Source organism: Salmo salar, chromosome 24 (genome assembly GCF_965601325.2).
Source record: "Salmo salar chromosome 24, fSalSal1, whole genome shotgun sequence".
Lineage (NCBI taxonomy): Eukaryota > Metazoa > Chordata > Actinopteri > Salmoniformes > Salmonidae > Salmo > Salmo salar.
The window spans coordinates 18,562,501-18,579,855 of NC_138314.1; the positions used below are offsets into that span (position 1 = coordinate 18,562,501).

The 17,355-nt window shown below is 46.0% G+C and overlaps 1 protein-coding gene across 2 annotated transcripts in view; it reads left to right on the top strand.

The window, feature by feature from the left end:
- The window catches only part of LOC106585250 (oxysterol-binding protein 2), a 160,406-nt gene that overhangs the window by 49,274 nt on the left and 93,777 nt on the right, over positions 1-17,355 (top strand). For both annotated transcript variants that reach the window (XM_045706695.2, XM_045706696.2), the window contains one exon: positions 13,443-13,696. In XM_045706695.2, coding sequence (XP_045562651.2) covers positions 13,443-13,696 — 254 coding nt within the window. The remainder of the gene's footprint in view (positions 1-13,442; positions 13,697-17,355) is intronic.

Sequence of the window (17,355 nt, forward strand, 5' to 3'; positions counted from 1 at the left end):
TCGGTAAACAGAGCCTTCAGCCGACTAAAAGCCCTGTCCGCCTCCGCCGACCACCGCAACCGCACCGGCCCCCCCTTCATCAGTGAGGTAATGGGAGCCGCCACCTGCCCAAAGCCCCGGCTAAACCTCCGGTAGTAATTGGCAAACCCCAAGAACCGCTGCACCTCCTTCACCGTGGTGGGAGTCGGCCAATTACGCACGGCCGAAATGCGCTCACATTCCATCACCACCCCGGATGTGGAAATGCGATACCCCAGAAAAGAGACGGCTTGTTTGGAGAACTCACATTTCTCAGCCTTGACGTACAGGTCATGCTCCAACAGTCGCCCAAGCACTTTGCGCACTAGAGACACATGCGCGGTGCATGTGGCGGAGTAGATCAGAATGTCATCGATGTACACCACCACACCCTGACCGAGCAGGTCCCGGAGAATCTCGTCCACAAAGGATTGGAAGACGGCTGGAGCATTCTTCAACCCATACGGCATGACGAGGTACTCATATGGCCAGATGTGGTACTACATGCCGTTTTCCACTCGTCCCCTTCTTGGATACGCATGAAATTGTACTCGCTCCTGAGATCCAGTTTTGTGAAGAAGCGTGCCTCGTGAAATGACTCCACCGCCGTGGCGATGAGAGGTAGCGAGTAACTGAAGCCCACCGTGATGGAATTTAGACCTCTATAGTCAATGCACGGACGCAAACCCTCCTTCTTCACAAAAAAGAAGCTCGAGGAGACAGGTGATTTGGATGGCCAACTGCATCCCTGCCTCAAGGACTCAGTGACGTATGTTTCCATAGCCACTGTCTGCTCCTGAGACAGGGGATACACGTGACTCCTGGGAAGTGCAGCGTCAACCTGGAGGTTTATTGCACAATCTCCTCGTCGATGAGGTGGTAAATGAGTCGCCTTGCGATAGCCAAATCGGCATATTCTGAGGGAATGTGCACGGTAGAGACTTGGTCTGGACTCTCCACCGTAGTCACACCGATGGAAACCCATATACATCTGCCCGAACACTCCTTCGACCACCCCTTAAGAGCCCTCTGTCTCCACAAAATCTTAGGATTGTGATTGGCCAGCCAGGGGATCCCGAGTACCACTGGAAATGCCGGGGAATCAATGAGGAAGAGACTAATACACTCCTCATGACCCCCCCCCCCCCCACATTCTCATGACCAGTGGCACAGCGACCTCCCTTACCAGCCCTGACCCAAGTGGTTGACTGTCTAAGGCGTGCACGGGGAAGGGTTGGTCCAACTGATCCAGGGGAATCCCTAACTTAGTGGCGACCCCACGGTCCATAAAACTCCCCACCGCACCAGAATCGGCTAGCGCCTTAAGCTGGGAGTGAGGGGAAAACTCAGGAAAGGAAACTAACGCATGCAAATGGCTGACAGGGGGCTCTGGGTGAGGCTGGTGCTGACTCACCTGAGATGTCGAAGGAGTGCTCTGCCTGCCCTCTGGACTCCCGGACGAGCTTCTCCAGCATAGGTCAGCAGTGTGCCCTCTGCGACCACAATGGGTGCAGGAGAAGGCTCTCCCTCCAGTCTTCCTGGCTGCAGCCCCCCCTATCTCTATGGGCGTTGGAGCAGGAGGGCTGGGAGGTGGAATGAACAGGGCCCGGTTCGGACGCCCGCGGGTGGCCAGCAGGTTGTCCAGTCTGATGGACAGATCAATGAGCTGGTCCAGGGTGATGGTGGTATTCCAACATGCTAGCTCCCGGCGGATGTTCTCCCTCAGACTACAGCGGTAGTGATCAATCAGGGCCCTCTCATTCCACCCCGCTCCAGCGGCCAGGGTCCGGAACTCCAACGCAAAGTCCTGCACGCTCCTCGTCTCCTGTCTCAGGTGGAACAATCGCTCACCCTCTGCTTTACCCTCCGGTGGATGATCGAATACTGCACGGAAGCGGCGGGTGAACTCCGGGTAGTGGTCCCTGGCCGAGTCCGGACTGTCCCAAACGGCGTTGGCTCATTCCAGGGCTCTACCCGTGAGACACGAGACGAGGACGCTGACGCTCTCCTCTCCCGAGGGAGGGGGGGGGGCGAACGGTCGCTAGGTACAACTCCAGCTGGAGTAGGAACCCCTTACACCCAGCGGCCGTCCCATCGTACTCCCTCGGGGGCGCAAGTTTAACCCCACTGGGGCTGGATGCTGTCGGCGCTGGTAGGGGCGCAGGCCGTTGAGCAGCCGCAGGTGTGGGGGAGGGAGCGCTTATCTCCCAGCTCTCCAGATGCGCCAACACCTGGTCCATGGCGGTGCCCAGGCGATGGAGGATAGTGGAATGTTGGGCAACCCGTTCCTCCATGGATGGGTTTGGCGCTTCAGCTCCTGCTGACTCCATTTTAGTGGTGCGGGATTCTGTCAGGAACTCAAAGCAGCAGGAGGGGTGAAGTCAGGTGCAGGAGACCAAGGTCCGTGAACACATGTTTTAATAGGCAACCGTCCAAAACTGCCAAGAACATGTAAGGCAGGGTGAAAATACAATAACAGTAAGAGCCTGAAAACAGAGTAGGTGCGCAGCCCAGAAAAACTTGTATGCCTTAACACACACGATGCAGAGGGAATGCCTAAACCCCAACCTAACCAAACCAGACAAAAACAATCCCGCACAATCCCCAAACCTAAACAGAGAGACTAAATAACCCCCCCACTAACGATCTAACACAATACAGGTGCACACATAAAACCAGACCTCACCAAAAGAAAATTAAAAGAGGATCGGTGGCAGCTAGAAGGCCGGCGACGACGAGCGCCGCCCGAACGAGGAGAGGCGCCACCTTCAGTCGACGTTCTGTCTGTCTGTCTGTCTGTCTGTCTGTCTGTTCAGAACATTTTGATTTAGACAAATCAGAGTACCTGTCTGAGCCGACTAGTCTGAGCAGGTGTGTGTGTTTTGATGCCCACCTCCCTATGTCTGGTCCTGAATTAAACTGCCTCTGGTGGGTTAGAGAGAGATGCTCACACACACACACATTACCCAGTGTCAGACAGTTTCCATAACCAATAGGAGAAGAGGGCTATCTTCCACTTTCATGCCTCTGTGTATAATATGCCGGCAGGAATATTCTCTCTCCCATGGTCCCAGTGTGTGTGGCTGTGTAGATATCAGAATGTACAATTAGTTGGTGTTTTGCTGCACACTATCACTTATCAACTCAAGCTAATCCACAGAATGATCATGGGTCAGTAAGATGAATATTCAGAAACTCGGATGGATAGCAATTGAGGCTACTACACACTCAGATAAAACCCTAACCAGTAACAATGTATAAGTCAGTACAGGGCAATTCCACGGTAACAGAGTGATGCTGAGACGATTTTTCACTTTAAATGTATGCCAAATAAAAACCAATGATTGCAAAGTTAACAACTCTATGCACAAAGACTACTTTTAACAATTTCCACTAATTACATGAAATAACCGGTTTATGGTATAAATGGTATTTCGAAGAAAAAGAAACGCACATCTATTAAGGCGAGGTGCGGAGTAGAAAACTTGACAATAAGGGCGAGCCGCACACTCTAGGAGCTCAGATGCAAAAATTGAATATCCAACGTTTTGACAGCCAAGCTGTCTTCATCAGGGTATCATGACCTACTGGAGAAATACTTAAAGATTTTCCATAACCCGTACGTACGTACGTAGGTAGGTAGGTAGGTACTGTAGGACAGGAGTCTGAATGGAGAGTTCAGTGCTTCTGCTCTTTTCTATAACCTGTATGGAACACAATATGGTCTATACTTGGTATGCAGGTTTCACACTTATGGGGGAGGGGAATGAGCAGGGTATATGCAAATTAAAATAATAGTTAAAATGATGTAGTATTTTTGCAGACTAGTGTTTTTGCACATATTTCTGTAGTATTTATTATAGCGTTTTTTTGTGGATAATACTTTAGTACAGGGTTAGGCAACCCTGTTCCTTGAACGCCGGGTACTGTAGAATTTTGTTCCGACTAGTCACCACACCCGACCTACTGAGCTAATTGATCAGTTTAGTGATTGCATAAATTCAACACACACTGGTCTTTCAGGTCGGTTAAATCAAACACATGAAGTGCCTGCGGCACTCCAGGACCAGGGTTGCCTACCCCTGCTGTAGTATTTACCATAGTATTCTACAGTATACAACATAATTCTAAAGGTACTACACATGATCGAGTAGTACAGTATTCTACAGTTTACTACAGAATTATATAGTAAGTACTGTAGTATTCTATAGTAAACTGTCATATTTTTTAATGTGTGTGCCCTACAATGCAGTGTAACTGACAGTCAGCTACAGTCTGCATGCATTTCCCTTCTGGCCTCTTGAATGGCTCTCTGTCATTGGCCCTGTCATCATGCAGCAGCAGAACCCTACAGCACCACTGTGGGTCCCCAGTCGCCAGTCCAGTCCTCCCACGCATTCCCTTCCCAGCATGCGCTCTCACGAGGACGACCAGGTGCCACTGAGGTGCTGAATTTGCATTTGGAGGAGGAACACTAATTAATGTCCATGCCTCCAGAGCGTGGGAGGCAGAGCACAGGGCAGTTTCCCCTCAGAGGCTCTCTGAGGCTGTGTCCCAAATGGCACCCTATACCCTTTATAGTGCTCTGGTCAAAAGTAGTGCACTATATAGGGAATAGGGTGCCATTTGGGACACAATCGGAATGTGCTGTGGATCGATCCACAAACTCGTAAAGCCTACCACACTATGCCAGACAGGAAATAGAATATCACCCCTCTGTCTAATAAACGTTCATCTAGATTTATTTCAGTGTTTTATTTTTAATATTTTTGCTGATCTTCTATTGTAAGATGTGAGTTACTCGGCCCCTTGCTCACCAAACCCTGGGTTTGTTCTCATATCGTGCTCAATATTCTACTAGAAGTGTACTGCAGAGGGTGATGGGTTGCTCTGCACAGTTCCTAATTTGGGCGCTGTGTTACTGGGTTTAACCTGCCGTCTCCTCCATTTGTCTTCACTCGATGCATCTCAGGGGTGCCCAGCAGACAGTTAGCAATTACTGCTCAGGATTACACTCTCGTCCCTCCCCAGGCCCAGAACGCACCGCTCGCACACTCCTTTCATCCATCCTCTCTCCACTATCATCTATCTATTCACTCACTCTGACGCTCTGTCTCTCTATCCCATCCCTCTATTCTCTTTCAATCTCACTCCCTCTCTCATTTTACGTTTTACATTTGAGTCATTTGACAGACGCTCGTTTCTAGTTAGCTGTTGAAGCAGCAGCTATTCTTCCTGGTGCCCACACTAAACATATAACACGACAAAATACACAACACTAATGGACAGGAACAGCAACAAACATTTCAACTAAGAACACTACGACTAAAGAACAATATTACATGTTTTTTGTTTGTAGTGCATTTATTTAACTTAAGATGGCAAGGTGACGATCACATATCACAATTGTAGTAAGTCAATTTTTCCTCAATAACAAAGTTGACTGAGATGTCTTATTTGAGATGCTCTTTGAAGAGGTAGGGTTTCTCTCAGCTTCCTGTCTCTCTCTTCTCCTTTCTGCCAGTGGTGTGATGAATCTGACTTACACAGGTACTAGTCGGCACTAAATATAACCTACTCTCCAGATTACTTGAGTACGTATTACCTACCAAGGCACCATTTCTCCATCCACTGCCTCCTGTAACCTCAGGTGTGGTTTGGGATGTTAGCTGGATGAGGTAAAGTACCCTTCAGCTTGAGTCTCTACTTGGTATACATGCAGCTGAGTGGAGCTGGGCTCTGATAGGATTTCTGAAGTGGGATCATTGTAATGGGTTCTCTAAAAAAACACTGCATTGAATAGCAATTAGGGTCGCTTCAAATGTTATTTGGAAGTGTATCATTAGCTTTTATCTGATTTATGCACCGAATACATTATTTTTATCATGATGATCTGTTAATAATTATCATATCATTATTACCTGTCAGTGTGATAGTACCTCATCACTCTGCCAATTACACAGCCATCGGTCTCTCTCTCCCTATCTCACTCTCTCTCTGTCAGACCAGAGATGGACAGACCAGGGAAGGCTGACTAGGTTGGGGCAACCTAGTCAGATACAGTGGGCTCCAAAATGACTGGCACCCCTGACTGGCAATGCACAAACACTACTTTAAAAAAATAAACAATATAATTATAGAGAGAAACTCAAAATACCAACATGTGAGAAATACAGTACTTTATTAATGTTTCAGTGGAACCCAGCAAAATCATTTGTTGATTTAATTAAAAATCAATGTCCTCCAAATTAAGGTTTCACAGTTAATGGCACCCTTAAAGATTATTGTAAATAACATCTACCAAAATTAAACCAGGAATTAAATTCAACTTATTTAAGTTTAAGGTACTATATTGAGCCATTACATCACTTCCGATTTCACTAGGATATAAAAATGAGGTAACACGCATGCAATATCCCTTTGTCATCCAACACCATGAAGAAAACAAAAGAACTGGCAGTTCAAAAGAGCCAGATGGTCGTAGACCTTCATACATCTGGTAATGGCTACAAGAAGATCCACAAACGATTGAATATACCACTGAGCACTGTCAGGGCAATTGTAAAAAAATTAAAAAGATATGGAACAGTTGAAAACCTCATGGTTAGAGGATGCAAATTCGTTTTGCCCCCAGGATAGGGAGGAGGATGGTGAGAGAAGCAGCAAAATCCCCAAGAATCAGTGTGAAAGAATTGCAGGCCTTGGTGGCGTCTTGGGGTCACCAGGTTTCAAAAAGCACCATTAGACGCTACCTACACAACTACAGGCTCTTTGGAAGGGTTGCCAGAAGAAAGCCCTTTCTGACCCCAACACACATACTCAAGCATTACCTACTCATTACAACGCTGTGTGTACCCTGGAGCTGCTAGCCATGCCATGTGTCTTGTATTTTAGATGGGTTCGCTGATCAACCACTCATATTCTGTAATCTAATGCGGTTTAAGTTGTTCTGGCTTCCTTTTTAAAATGCCTTTCCCTTTGTTTGATATTCAATACCAATTCCTCTGCAGGCCTACATTTTTGATAGATGATAAGTCATGATAATTACTTTATGATGCTGAGATTCTTACTGGGCAACGATTCTTTCCTTCCTCTTTCCTTCATCGCTGGCTCACTACCAAAACGAGTTCACTTTTTTGAAATCGCTAGAAACATTCCAGCCTTAGTTCTACATCCTAGTGTGAAAGCTCTCATTAAGCAAGTAATAGGCTACCAGTAATACCCCTCTGGGATTGTATCCCATGAAACCATTGTTTCTGTTCCCAGCAGGTATAGCCTCTCCTAGTAGCTGTGAGGTGAGTGTGGAAATTATGTTAAGGTGGTTTGACTGGTATTATGAGATGCCAGGATTCAGATTGCATGCCAGAGGTTCCGGAATGGCAATTAGTAATGCAGACACCCTGCTGTAAGCAGATCCTCCACTAAACAAATAGGCCTAGTTCTTGGTGCATGTGACAGTTTATTTTTAAGTTCCATTACTTGGCTGGTGAACTCCTTGGCAGAATGAGGGTGAATAATGATAGCAAGTCTTCGATGCAGTGTTCCTTTACTTTACCTGCTCCTAACTTCTGTTACATTCAAGAGTTCCTAACCTACATGCCCCAAACCATTTGTCCCAAACGTATAGCCCCGCTTTTCCAACACCTCCGTTAGTGAGTGGTAGACAATAATAGAGGGTTATCAGTGACCTACTAACAATCACGCCAAAGCAATAATTGCTCTAGACCTAAAATTATCCTCTCTATATAGCAACAAGGACAGTTAAGATTTAATACATTTATTGTTTGCTCATAAATGATTTAAGACCATACCCTGGCCATATCCTGTTCCTGATGGTCTATGTATTCCTTCCCTACAGCCCCACTCAGGCCTCTCAGTCCAGGGGGGCTTTGGGACATCCTGACTTTATCCTGCTTGTGTCGCAGTAATTTCAGCCTGTTTATACAGTGCCTTCGGAAAGTATTCAGACCCCTTGACTTTTTCCACATTTTGTTACGTTACAGCTTTATTCTAAAATTGATTAAATTGTTTTTTCCTCATCAATCTACGCACAATACCCCATAATGACAAAGCAAAAAACGGATTTTTTTTTTTTTTGCTAGTTTGTAAAAATACAAAAAACGGAAATATCACATTTACATAAGTATTCAGACCCTTTACTCAGTACTTTGTTGAAACATCTTTGGCAGCGATTACAGCATCGAGTATTCTTGGGTATGACGCTACAAGCCTGGCACACCTGTATTTTGGGAGTTTCTCCTATTCTTCTTTGCAGATCCTCTCAAGCTCTGTCAGGTTGGATGGGGGGAGCGTTGTTGCACAGCTATTTTCAGGTCTCTCCAGAGATGTTCAAGTCCGGGCTCTAGCTGAATCTCTCAAGGACATTCAGAGACTTGTCCCGAAGCTACTCCTGCACTGTCTTGGCTGTGTGCTTAGGGTTGTTGTCCTGTCGGAAGGTGAACCTTCTCCCCCAGTCTGAGGTCCTGAGTGCTCTGGAGCAGGTTTTCATCAAGGATCTCTCTGTACTTTGCTCTGTTCATATTTGCCTCGATCCTAACTAGCCTCCCAGTCCCTGGGGCTGAAAAAACATCCCCACAGCATGATGCTGCCACCATGCTTCACGGTAGGGACGGTGCCAGGTTTTAATCCAGACGTGACGATTGGCATTCAGACCAAAGAGTTCAATCTTGGTTTCATCAGATCAGAGAATTTTGTTTCTCATGGTCTGAGAGTCTTTAGATGCCTTTTGGCAAACTCCAAGGGGGCTGTCATGTGCCTTTTACTGAAGAGTGGCTTCCGTCTGGCCACTCTACCATAAAGGCCTGATTGTTGGAGTGCTGCAAAGATGGTTGTCCTTCTGAAAGTGTCTTCCATCTCCACAGAGGAACTCTATAGCTCTGTCAGAGTGATCATCAGGTTCTTTGTCACCACCGTGACCAAGGCCCTTCTCCTCCGATTGCTCAGTTTGGCCTGGCGGCCAGCTCTAGGAAGAGTCTTGGTGGTTCCAAATATCTTCCATTTAAGAATGATGAAGGCCACTGTGCACTGTCAACTGTGGGAGCTTATATAGACAGGTGTGTGCCTTTCCAAATCATATCCAATCAATTTAATTTACCACAGGTGGACTCCAATCAAGTTGTAGAAACATATCAAGGATGATCAATGGAAACAGGATGCCCCTGAGCTCAATTTCGGGTCTCAAAGCAAAGGGGCTGAATACTTATGTAAATAAGGTATTTCTGTTTTTTATTTGTAATACATTTGCAAAAATGTCTAAACCTGTTTTCACTTTGTCTTTATGGGGTGTTGTGTGTAGAGTTGCTAAGGAATTTTTTTGTATTTAATCCATTTTAGAATAAGGCTGTAACGTAACAAAATGTGGAAAAAGTCGAGGGGTCTGAATACTTTCCGAAGGCACTTAACATTGTGGATCAGGACCGCAGACATTGCTGTCGTGGCTGCCATGCCATGCCATTCCCCAACCATGGCCAGTGCCAAGGCATACCCTGCTTCCCCATAAAGAGAGGAGGATGGGATGGTGTTGATGTTGGAGTGTTTCTTCGGTGTTGGGTTCTAGGGGCTATATTAATCCCCTTCATCCTACCTGGGGGGATGTCTCTGCTCTGCCAACTTTCCCCTCCACAAGATGTCTCTGCTCAAACCTGACTTACTTGACTTAGGCCTTCGCCTCTTTGCCCTCTTGGGAGCATAGGACATCCATCATGGTTCTCTACCTCACTCTTTTCCCCGCTCTACCCTGCTGTATCCTATAGTATTATATAGGCTATCCTATAGTAGGTAGTGAGTCTCTCCATAGTCATGCTTCACCAAACACAGACCTATTATTCCCCTTCCGTCTCCGTGGTGCCTCCTGCCCTAACTGAGCCTAACTACTCTAACTGTAGGCTAATTCAATTCCAGGTCTGGGAGATTGTCATGGGGAGGGTTATTCTGGGTTCCAGTCTTTGTCACTGTTGGTGCTGGGCTGGACTGTCTAGCTCTGCCTGGTTTTGTCTTTTCCTCTGGCTGGACAGTTTTGTCTCTCTGTGCTTCTGCACACAGCGTGGCCATTCAGCAAGCTCACGCATTACATCACCTGGTCTGCACAGTCAGTCGCTGTGTGTCTAAACTGGTTCTGCCTGCTCACTGGTCACCGCCCACTGGGTGAAGATGGCAGTCCAAGGGTGCAGACATGGTGAGAGCCTTCGTCTTTCTTTTCCTGTCTTGTGTTTCCTCACCCTGCCTCCTCTCTTTTCTCTCATCCCTCTCCCTGGACGTCTCCTCTTACAAATAGGAGGGTTTGTCTTCCCATCTTTAGGGATTACTGGAGGACAATTGATCAGCACGAAGAGAGACGGGTTGTCATTGTTCAGTCTCTTTAACACTACCAAACAGTTAGGAGCAGATTGATCAGCACGAAGAGAGACGGGTTGTCATTGTTCAGTCTCTTTAACACTACCAAACAGTTAGGAGCAGATTGATCAGCACGAAGAGAGACGGGTTGTCATTGTTCAGTCTCTTTAACACTACCAAACAGTTAGGAGCAGATTGATCAGCACGAAGAGAGACGGGTTGTCATTGTTCAGTCTCTTTAACACTACCAAACAGTTAGGAGCAGATTGATCAGCACGAAGAGAGACGGGTTGTCATTGTTCAGTCTCTTTAACACTACCAAACAGTTAGGAGCAGAGTTATTTTTGTTGTCGATTTTGTGACTAGTCATATGTTGGTCTTGGTTTGTCATGATTGCCTTTTGTTGTGGTTGGCATTTCTTGTTATTATTTGAGGAGACTGTCTGTTGGTAGCATGTCATTCTGCCAGATCAGATTGTGGTAATTGCCAAGGCTCCAGACTGTCAGCAGACATACAGCCCACTGGCCTGTGACTGAAACTGAGTCGCTTTAATACACTTACTGCCTGGTTCTCACTGCTTATGGTGCTGCTGCCTGTCTCTATGTAGAAGTGGAAACGGGGTAACAGCGCCTTCCAGGCTTTGTTGTCAGTAACGTGTGCATGTGAGGGTTGCTGGTTTTTGGCGTCTCCGGCGTACATGTTGTAAATGTGTTTATCAGTAGGTTTGGTCACTTCCTCTGTGAGGTCAGAATGAGCTGCCATGTTGCTAGTGGGAGTGTGGAAGTGTAATTGCCTATGTGACATCTTCCTCTGCAAGCTAAATGGACACTTTCACACCAAGTGACATGCTTTGGACATTCTAGGGCTAGGCTGTGCATGATTACTCCCTGATATAACAGAGATAAAGATCAGGAGGAGAAGACTAAGAGAGGAAGAACAGAAGAGGACTGACAGACCAAAAAGTATGTAGATTCTGGAATAGTTTGTTAAGAAGGGAGAGTGAGACCACAAGAAAGAAAACAAGTAGTAGGGACAGGAAGCTAAGAGAGGATAAGGATGGTTGAAGAAAAGCTGAAATACCTTCAGAAATGATCTGAATGTAACTGTCAATTTAACATCATTCTTCCATGTCTTCCTGGAACCTGGGGTGATGGTATGTTTCCTGATACTTCTGGATGGATTCTAGGCTAAATCAACAACCCCTCGCTCCTCATGTTGAGAGAATCGCCGCTCCTTTCAGAAATGTGAAAGACCCTCCTGTCTACTCAATAACCTGCCAGAGCTGTAGAGGCTGGTTTCCAAGGCTCCAAAGTCCAGGCAGTGGAACAAGGGCTCTAGTGTTGAGGGTGATGATACCTTACCTCAGGTTTTAACTTACTCCAATAAGTCACATGTCTGCTGTGAAAAGGTTCATTTTAGTTCCTATACATACAGTACTGTAGCTTGTAATTCAAAACACACAAATGTGCATGAACCCACTGCCACTGCTATAATGCACACATTACCAACACATAATACCGTAAATATGATTTCTCTGTTACTATTGTCCAACTTGTTATGTTATGCTTAATATAGTACATACCATCTTCAAACCAATTTCCATAATGGTAAAATCTGCTGGCATGCAGACAACAAACACACTGTCACTTTGTGCACCTTGGCTTAAAAAAACTGTGGAGAATAAACATTTGAATTGTTAAGTGCCTTGCTCAAGGGCACATCAAAATAATTCTCACCTTGGGGATTCAAACCAGCGACCTCTCGAAAACTGGCCAACGCTCTAACCTCTAGGCCACCTCTGATTTGCCTCAATAAATCATCTGTTCTACCCTGACATTTAAAGGGTGGAAACGCATGGTCTTGATGTGGTTTCTCTGGAACAGATAGGCTAACCAGCCTCTCTCTGATCAAGTCATATTTTGTTGCCCTAAGGTTGCTTTACTTTATATCTTACCCTTCATGATGGTGGCCACCACCAGGGTCATTGCACTGACTGTTAAATCCATCCGATCCCAGAGGATTTCCAATAACGCCTGGGTGGGCTATATCAGGTTCTGTGCATGACCTGGTGGGTATTTCTGTCCCCAGTGAGAGTGTGTATAATGTTCGGACAGGCGCTGACACACTGTTCTCATATGTTCAGAGTGGCCCTGAGTAACCTCTCCACTGTCGCCACACTTCACTACGACAGAAGTCACCACTGCAGCAGAGCAGAGGCCCACGGAGGGAATGGAAGACTGCCTCATGTAAATACCCTGACTCGGCTTAAATGCATTTGTTCTGCTTCCGATGGTTTCACCATTGTCTGTCTCTGGATTGGGGCCATTAAGAGAGAGATGTGTGCGTCTCGGTCTGATTGTGTGTTTGTCTCAGTCTGCGTGTCTGCATGTGTGCCTTTGTGTTAGTAAGTGGAAGTGAAACTGGAAACCAGCTGTAAAATCCAGCCAAAGATCATAGCAATTAACACACATTTTATCAGTGGAAGTTATTACTATTAAATTTCATTTTTATAGTATATCTGAATCTCTTCGTGGTTAAGTCATAAATAATCCTGCGTATTTTTGATGCAAACCTGTCCTTCTATCCGTTCTGTCCGAGTGCATGTGCGCATACGTTTGTGTACCTCTTTTGGAATGTGATGAATCTGTAACCAAGCAGAGCAATCAGTCGACCATAGATTTGTCTCATTTAAGATCTCCAATCATATATTGAGGGGCATCCGTTGGCTGCCTGTCTGGATGAATTTAACACAGACTCTGCTGCTGCTGAGCCCACTGCACTGTCCTCCATTGTATGTGTCTGTAGTATGTCATCCATGACAAATGACATGTCTTAGAGAGATCAATAAAGGGAGATGGAGTCATGAGTTCATGCAGCCCCTGGGTATTGGGCTTAGAATATGGATTTTACATTTTAGATGAATTGATTCCAAATGGCATTCAGGGGGATCATGTCTTGCTCATGTTGGTCAGTTTGTTTGTTGTCTGTCTCTCTGGTGAGGACCCTGTATCCCCAATTTCCCTCCTGTATTCCAGTCTCTTCTTATCTGACCTCTGACCTCTCCTCTGTAGATGACTCAGGGGACGAGGAGCCCACGACCCAGTCGGACCGCAGTGAGGGGATTCAGGGCACTCTGAAGACCCTGATCAGCAAGCTTGATGACCTCGGCACGTGTAACGACCTAATCGCCAAGCATGGGGCGGCCCTGCAGCGCTCTCTGAGTGAACTCGAGGCGCTGAGAGTCCCCGTGGAGGGAGGAGAGAAGGTCAAGGGCGTCAACGAGCGAGCCACCCTCTTCCGCATCACCTCGAATGCTATGATCAATGTGAGTAGTGAGACTTAAGGGTTCAACACATCTATCCAACTAAAGCTAACCAACTATGGATGATACGTTAGGTCGTTTATTCCCAACTCAGACCAACCTCTACATGTTGAATAAGGACCAACTACGAGCGACTATGTCCAGCGGCAACCAACTGACGCTACACACCGGGGCAAATTCTTTCCACAACCGTCCATAGACAGTTGGGTTGGCCGTAGTTGGGTAGATGTGTAGAAGCCTTTACATGGCAATGGTTAGGCCTACTGTGTGAAGGGTGACTAGCATTCTCAGTGCTATGGTATGATAGATGTGACAGGAAGGACACAGGTCAGCATTGTGTATATTGAAGTGGTCTACTTAAGATTCTTAAATGCTCTTGCAAATGTGACGAGAAAGGGAAACACTTCTCAGGTGGTACCTCTTTCTAGCACTGACGTGTTGTTTACAGTATGCCACCCATCCAGTTACAGTATGTTAGATATGTGCAGGGGTGTTGTTAGCATCGGAACTAGCTGTTCTGTTGCTATTGTCACCGTGACCACAGAGAGTCATTTCCATTGGCCAAGTGGTATTATAGTGGACTAGAGGGCAGAGGAGAGGAGAGGTCGGTACTGAAGGAGTGATACCGGATCAGGGCTGGTTGGGGAGGACAGGAATAGTCTTGCCCCAACCCCAAACCTCCCTGGACCCTCCCAGCCCAGAGACCTGATCCCAGAGAGGAATCCCAGAGCCCCCTCTACCTCCACAAGACAGACATGCTCCTACAGGGGCCAGACGCTACACAGACAATCAGAAAAGGTTTGTGTGTCTCTTCTACTCCTCTGCCTGGCTTTGATGTGTTTGACAATAAATAGCCTTGTTTTTTCTGGGCCACAGACTGCTATTTCTGTGGTGATGGGTGTCTGATACATGGGGAATGTTCCCATAACATTGGTCACTGGCAGGTGGGATAGTGTAGCCAGGGCACATGTACTTTTGACATTTTAAACCTGGCTTGAACTGGCTTGAAGCTTGAACTGATACTGTGAGTAATGATGGTGTGGGTGTGTTTGCTCAGTTGAATGAGAATCAACCAAGTAATCCACAGGAGTTCAGCTCCATTTAGAGTGTGCTAAATCTGTGTGAAGTCTGCACTTTTATCACGGATTTTGTAGTCTTCCCTCTAAAGGATGCGCTTTTTTTTTTCTGCACACAGTTAATTACTGTTTTAATTAATTGGAGTGGGAGCCGAAACTTACTGGACAGGCAATAAAACATGCCCTGTAGGATTTCCTATCTCTCACTGTTAGATCTGGTTAAACTGGAGACGGTGTGGGGAAAGTGCTGCTTCAGGTTGGTTTTATGCAAAGGAAGGGGGAGTAGAGAGCCTAGCTATTTGGTCATAGCTACAGTTGTTGTACCCTTTTTGTTTGCATTAGCATTTGGCTTGTGATGCAGGTTGATATTTACACTTACATCATTTAGCAGACGCTCTTATCCAGAGCAACTTACAGTAGTGAGTGCATACATTTTCACTTTTTCTCGTACTGGTCCCCCATGGGTATCGAACCCACAACCCTGGCATTGCAAGTGCCATGCTCCACCAACTGAGCTATACGGGACCATATGTCACCGACACTGCCCTTTTTCTTTACTAACTTGGGGGTTGGAGGTGGTTGAGCGATGTTGGTCTGACCCTGAAGAGCAGCTTTGGACACTGGTTCATTTAGGAGTGATGTAACTCCTCACGTGTTGTGTGCCAGTGGGGAGGCCTGTGCATTGGTGTGACTGTTGTGTCGGTGAGGTGGCACAAGTGTGTGTTTGAGTGCTTGCGTGCGTCCGTTTGCACAAGTTTGCAATGGGTTCCCCTTTCCATTTAATGTTATCTAGCCATATGAAACCTCGAAGGAAAGTGACACTCACCCAATCATGCTCATTCTGTAAAGTGAACCAGGACATCAAATTCAGCACTGATTTTCATCATTATTCTATTCACTGAGTTCAGACATGATATTCCCCAACCGGCAGTTATATGCAGCAGTCTGTTTAAAAAATAGATTCAGCAGAAAAAATGTGGAAGCAAAGTTGGGTTGAAGTTGATATTTAGTTTCATAGGTGCCTGAAGAGCAGAAGGAAGTAAGTAGCTCTGTCACATGATTCACTTTCACTCTGAATAGTAAAAACAGGTCACTTCATACTTGACTACTGAAGGTAAGAGGCTGTTATTTAGTTACAATAGGCTAACCCTGCTTGTCATTTGGCTGTGAATTGTAAAATCACTGAAACACTTTGAGTTTACACTTCTGGTTTTGGTGTCAGGTCATCTGCAAGTAAGTAGCCTAGTCCGAACCAGAACAGCCCGCAAAGCAGGAGACCTATTTCTATGGCATGAGGCAGCTTGATGTACAAGAACACCCCGTGGACAGGACGTGGGACTCGGGCTCGTTGCTTGTCAGTTAGGCTAACATGCAGCTCTCTGATTCATTCATGTGATAGGCTATACTGTTTAGATCTAAACTCGTAACATGTTGATTGGTTGCGTGCACAATGCAGCATTTCAAATTAAACACCCTGTATATTCAGATATATTTTTACCAAAGCACCATGAAGGTTAATGGTCTCCTAGTTCTACATCTCTATTCTAAATGGTGGTGGGTTGGTGTGAAATATTCTATTATTTTGAGCTACAGGCTCAGTGGGGGGGATATATAGAACCCTGTCATGCCCCTGTTCCCTCTGTCTGAGGCCGATATGTCCTATCTGTGCAGCCCACTGATCTGAGAGGACACAGATTATCTGTGCTCTGTGACACGCGTGGCCCTCAGCTACACACCACAGCCAGAACGATGGCCAAGTGGTTTCAGCTATCCAATGGCCTGTGGCACCGGGACCAAAGATGTTTTTAGTGGGTGAATGCTGAACAGGATGCTGCAATGACTGCATAACAATGTGCTCATAGGATCAGAGCTCTCAGTGGTTGTGTAGATTTGAGGACAAGGAAGTCCATGGATGGATATACAGTATAGACAGGTTTGTCAGGGTATACTGTTTAGGCTAGTTGTTTGACCATTCACCCTGATACTTACTTGGGGAAAGAGTGGTAGCCTGCAGGACTGACGGGTTTCTGCTTTCTCCACGGGTTTTCTTACCACAGTGTGTGTCCCATTGACCTCCCAAAACATTCTGTGGTCAGACATGATGTAGTTGGGGAAAATGCTGACACATTCTACTTGTATGTTTTGATCTATAGTAAGATCCCTGTTTCGCCAACAATGCCAGGACCACAGTCGTAACTCAGAAGACCTTTTATGACTTGCCCTGAGTTCACTTTCTTTTATCCAAGGGTTTTGCCTGTGGATAAACATTCCCTCTCTGATGCTATAGTGTGGAAACTCAGAGCCTGCCCCTAAGACATGATTTAATATGCACACAGTAGCTGACACTTATGAGAGAGGCGAAGAGATATAAGTCATTCTCAAGATGTTGATGATCGTGCTAACAGTGGTCTAAATACTGACAGGAGTCATGTTTAGGACACATTTTATGATAAAACAAACATCAGCTTAATTGGAAAACTGATTTCCTTCCACCAGTCAAGAAAGGACCTGGTAGCCCTAAACATCTACAAATCCACAAGATAAATATCCTTGTGTGCATATTTGACTCTTTCATGATTACATGCG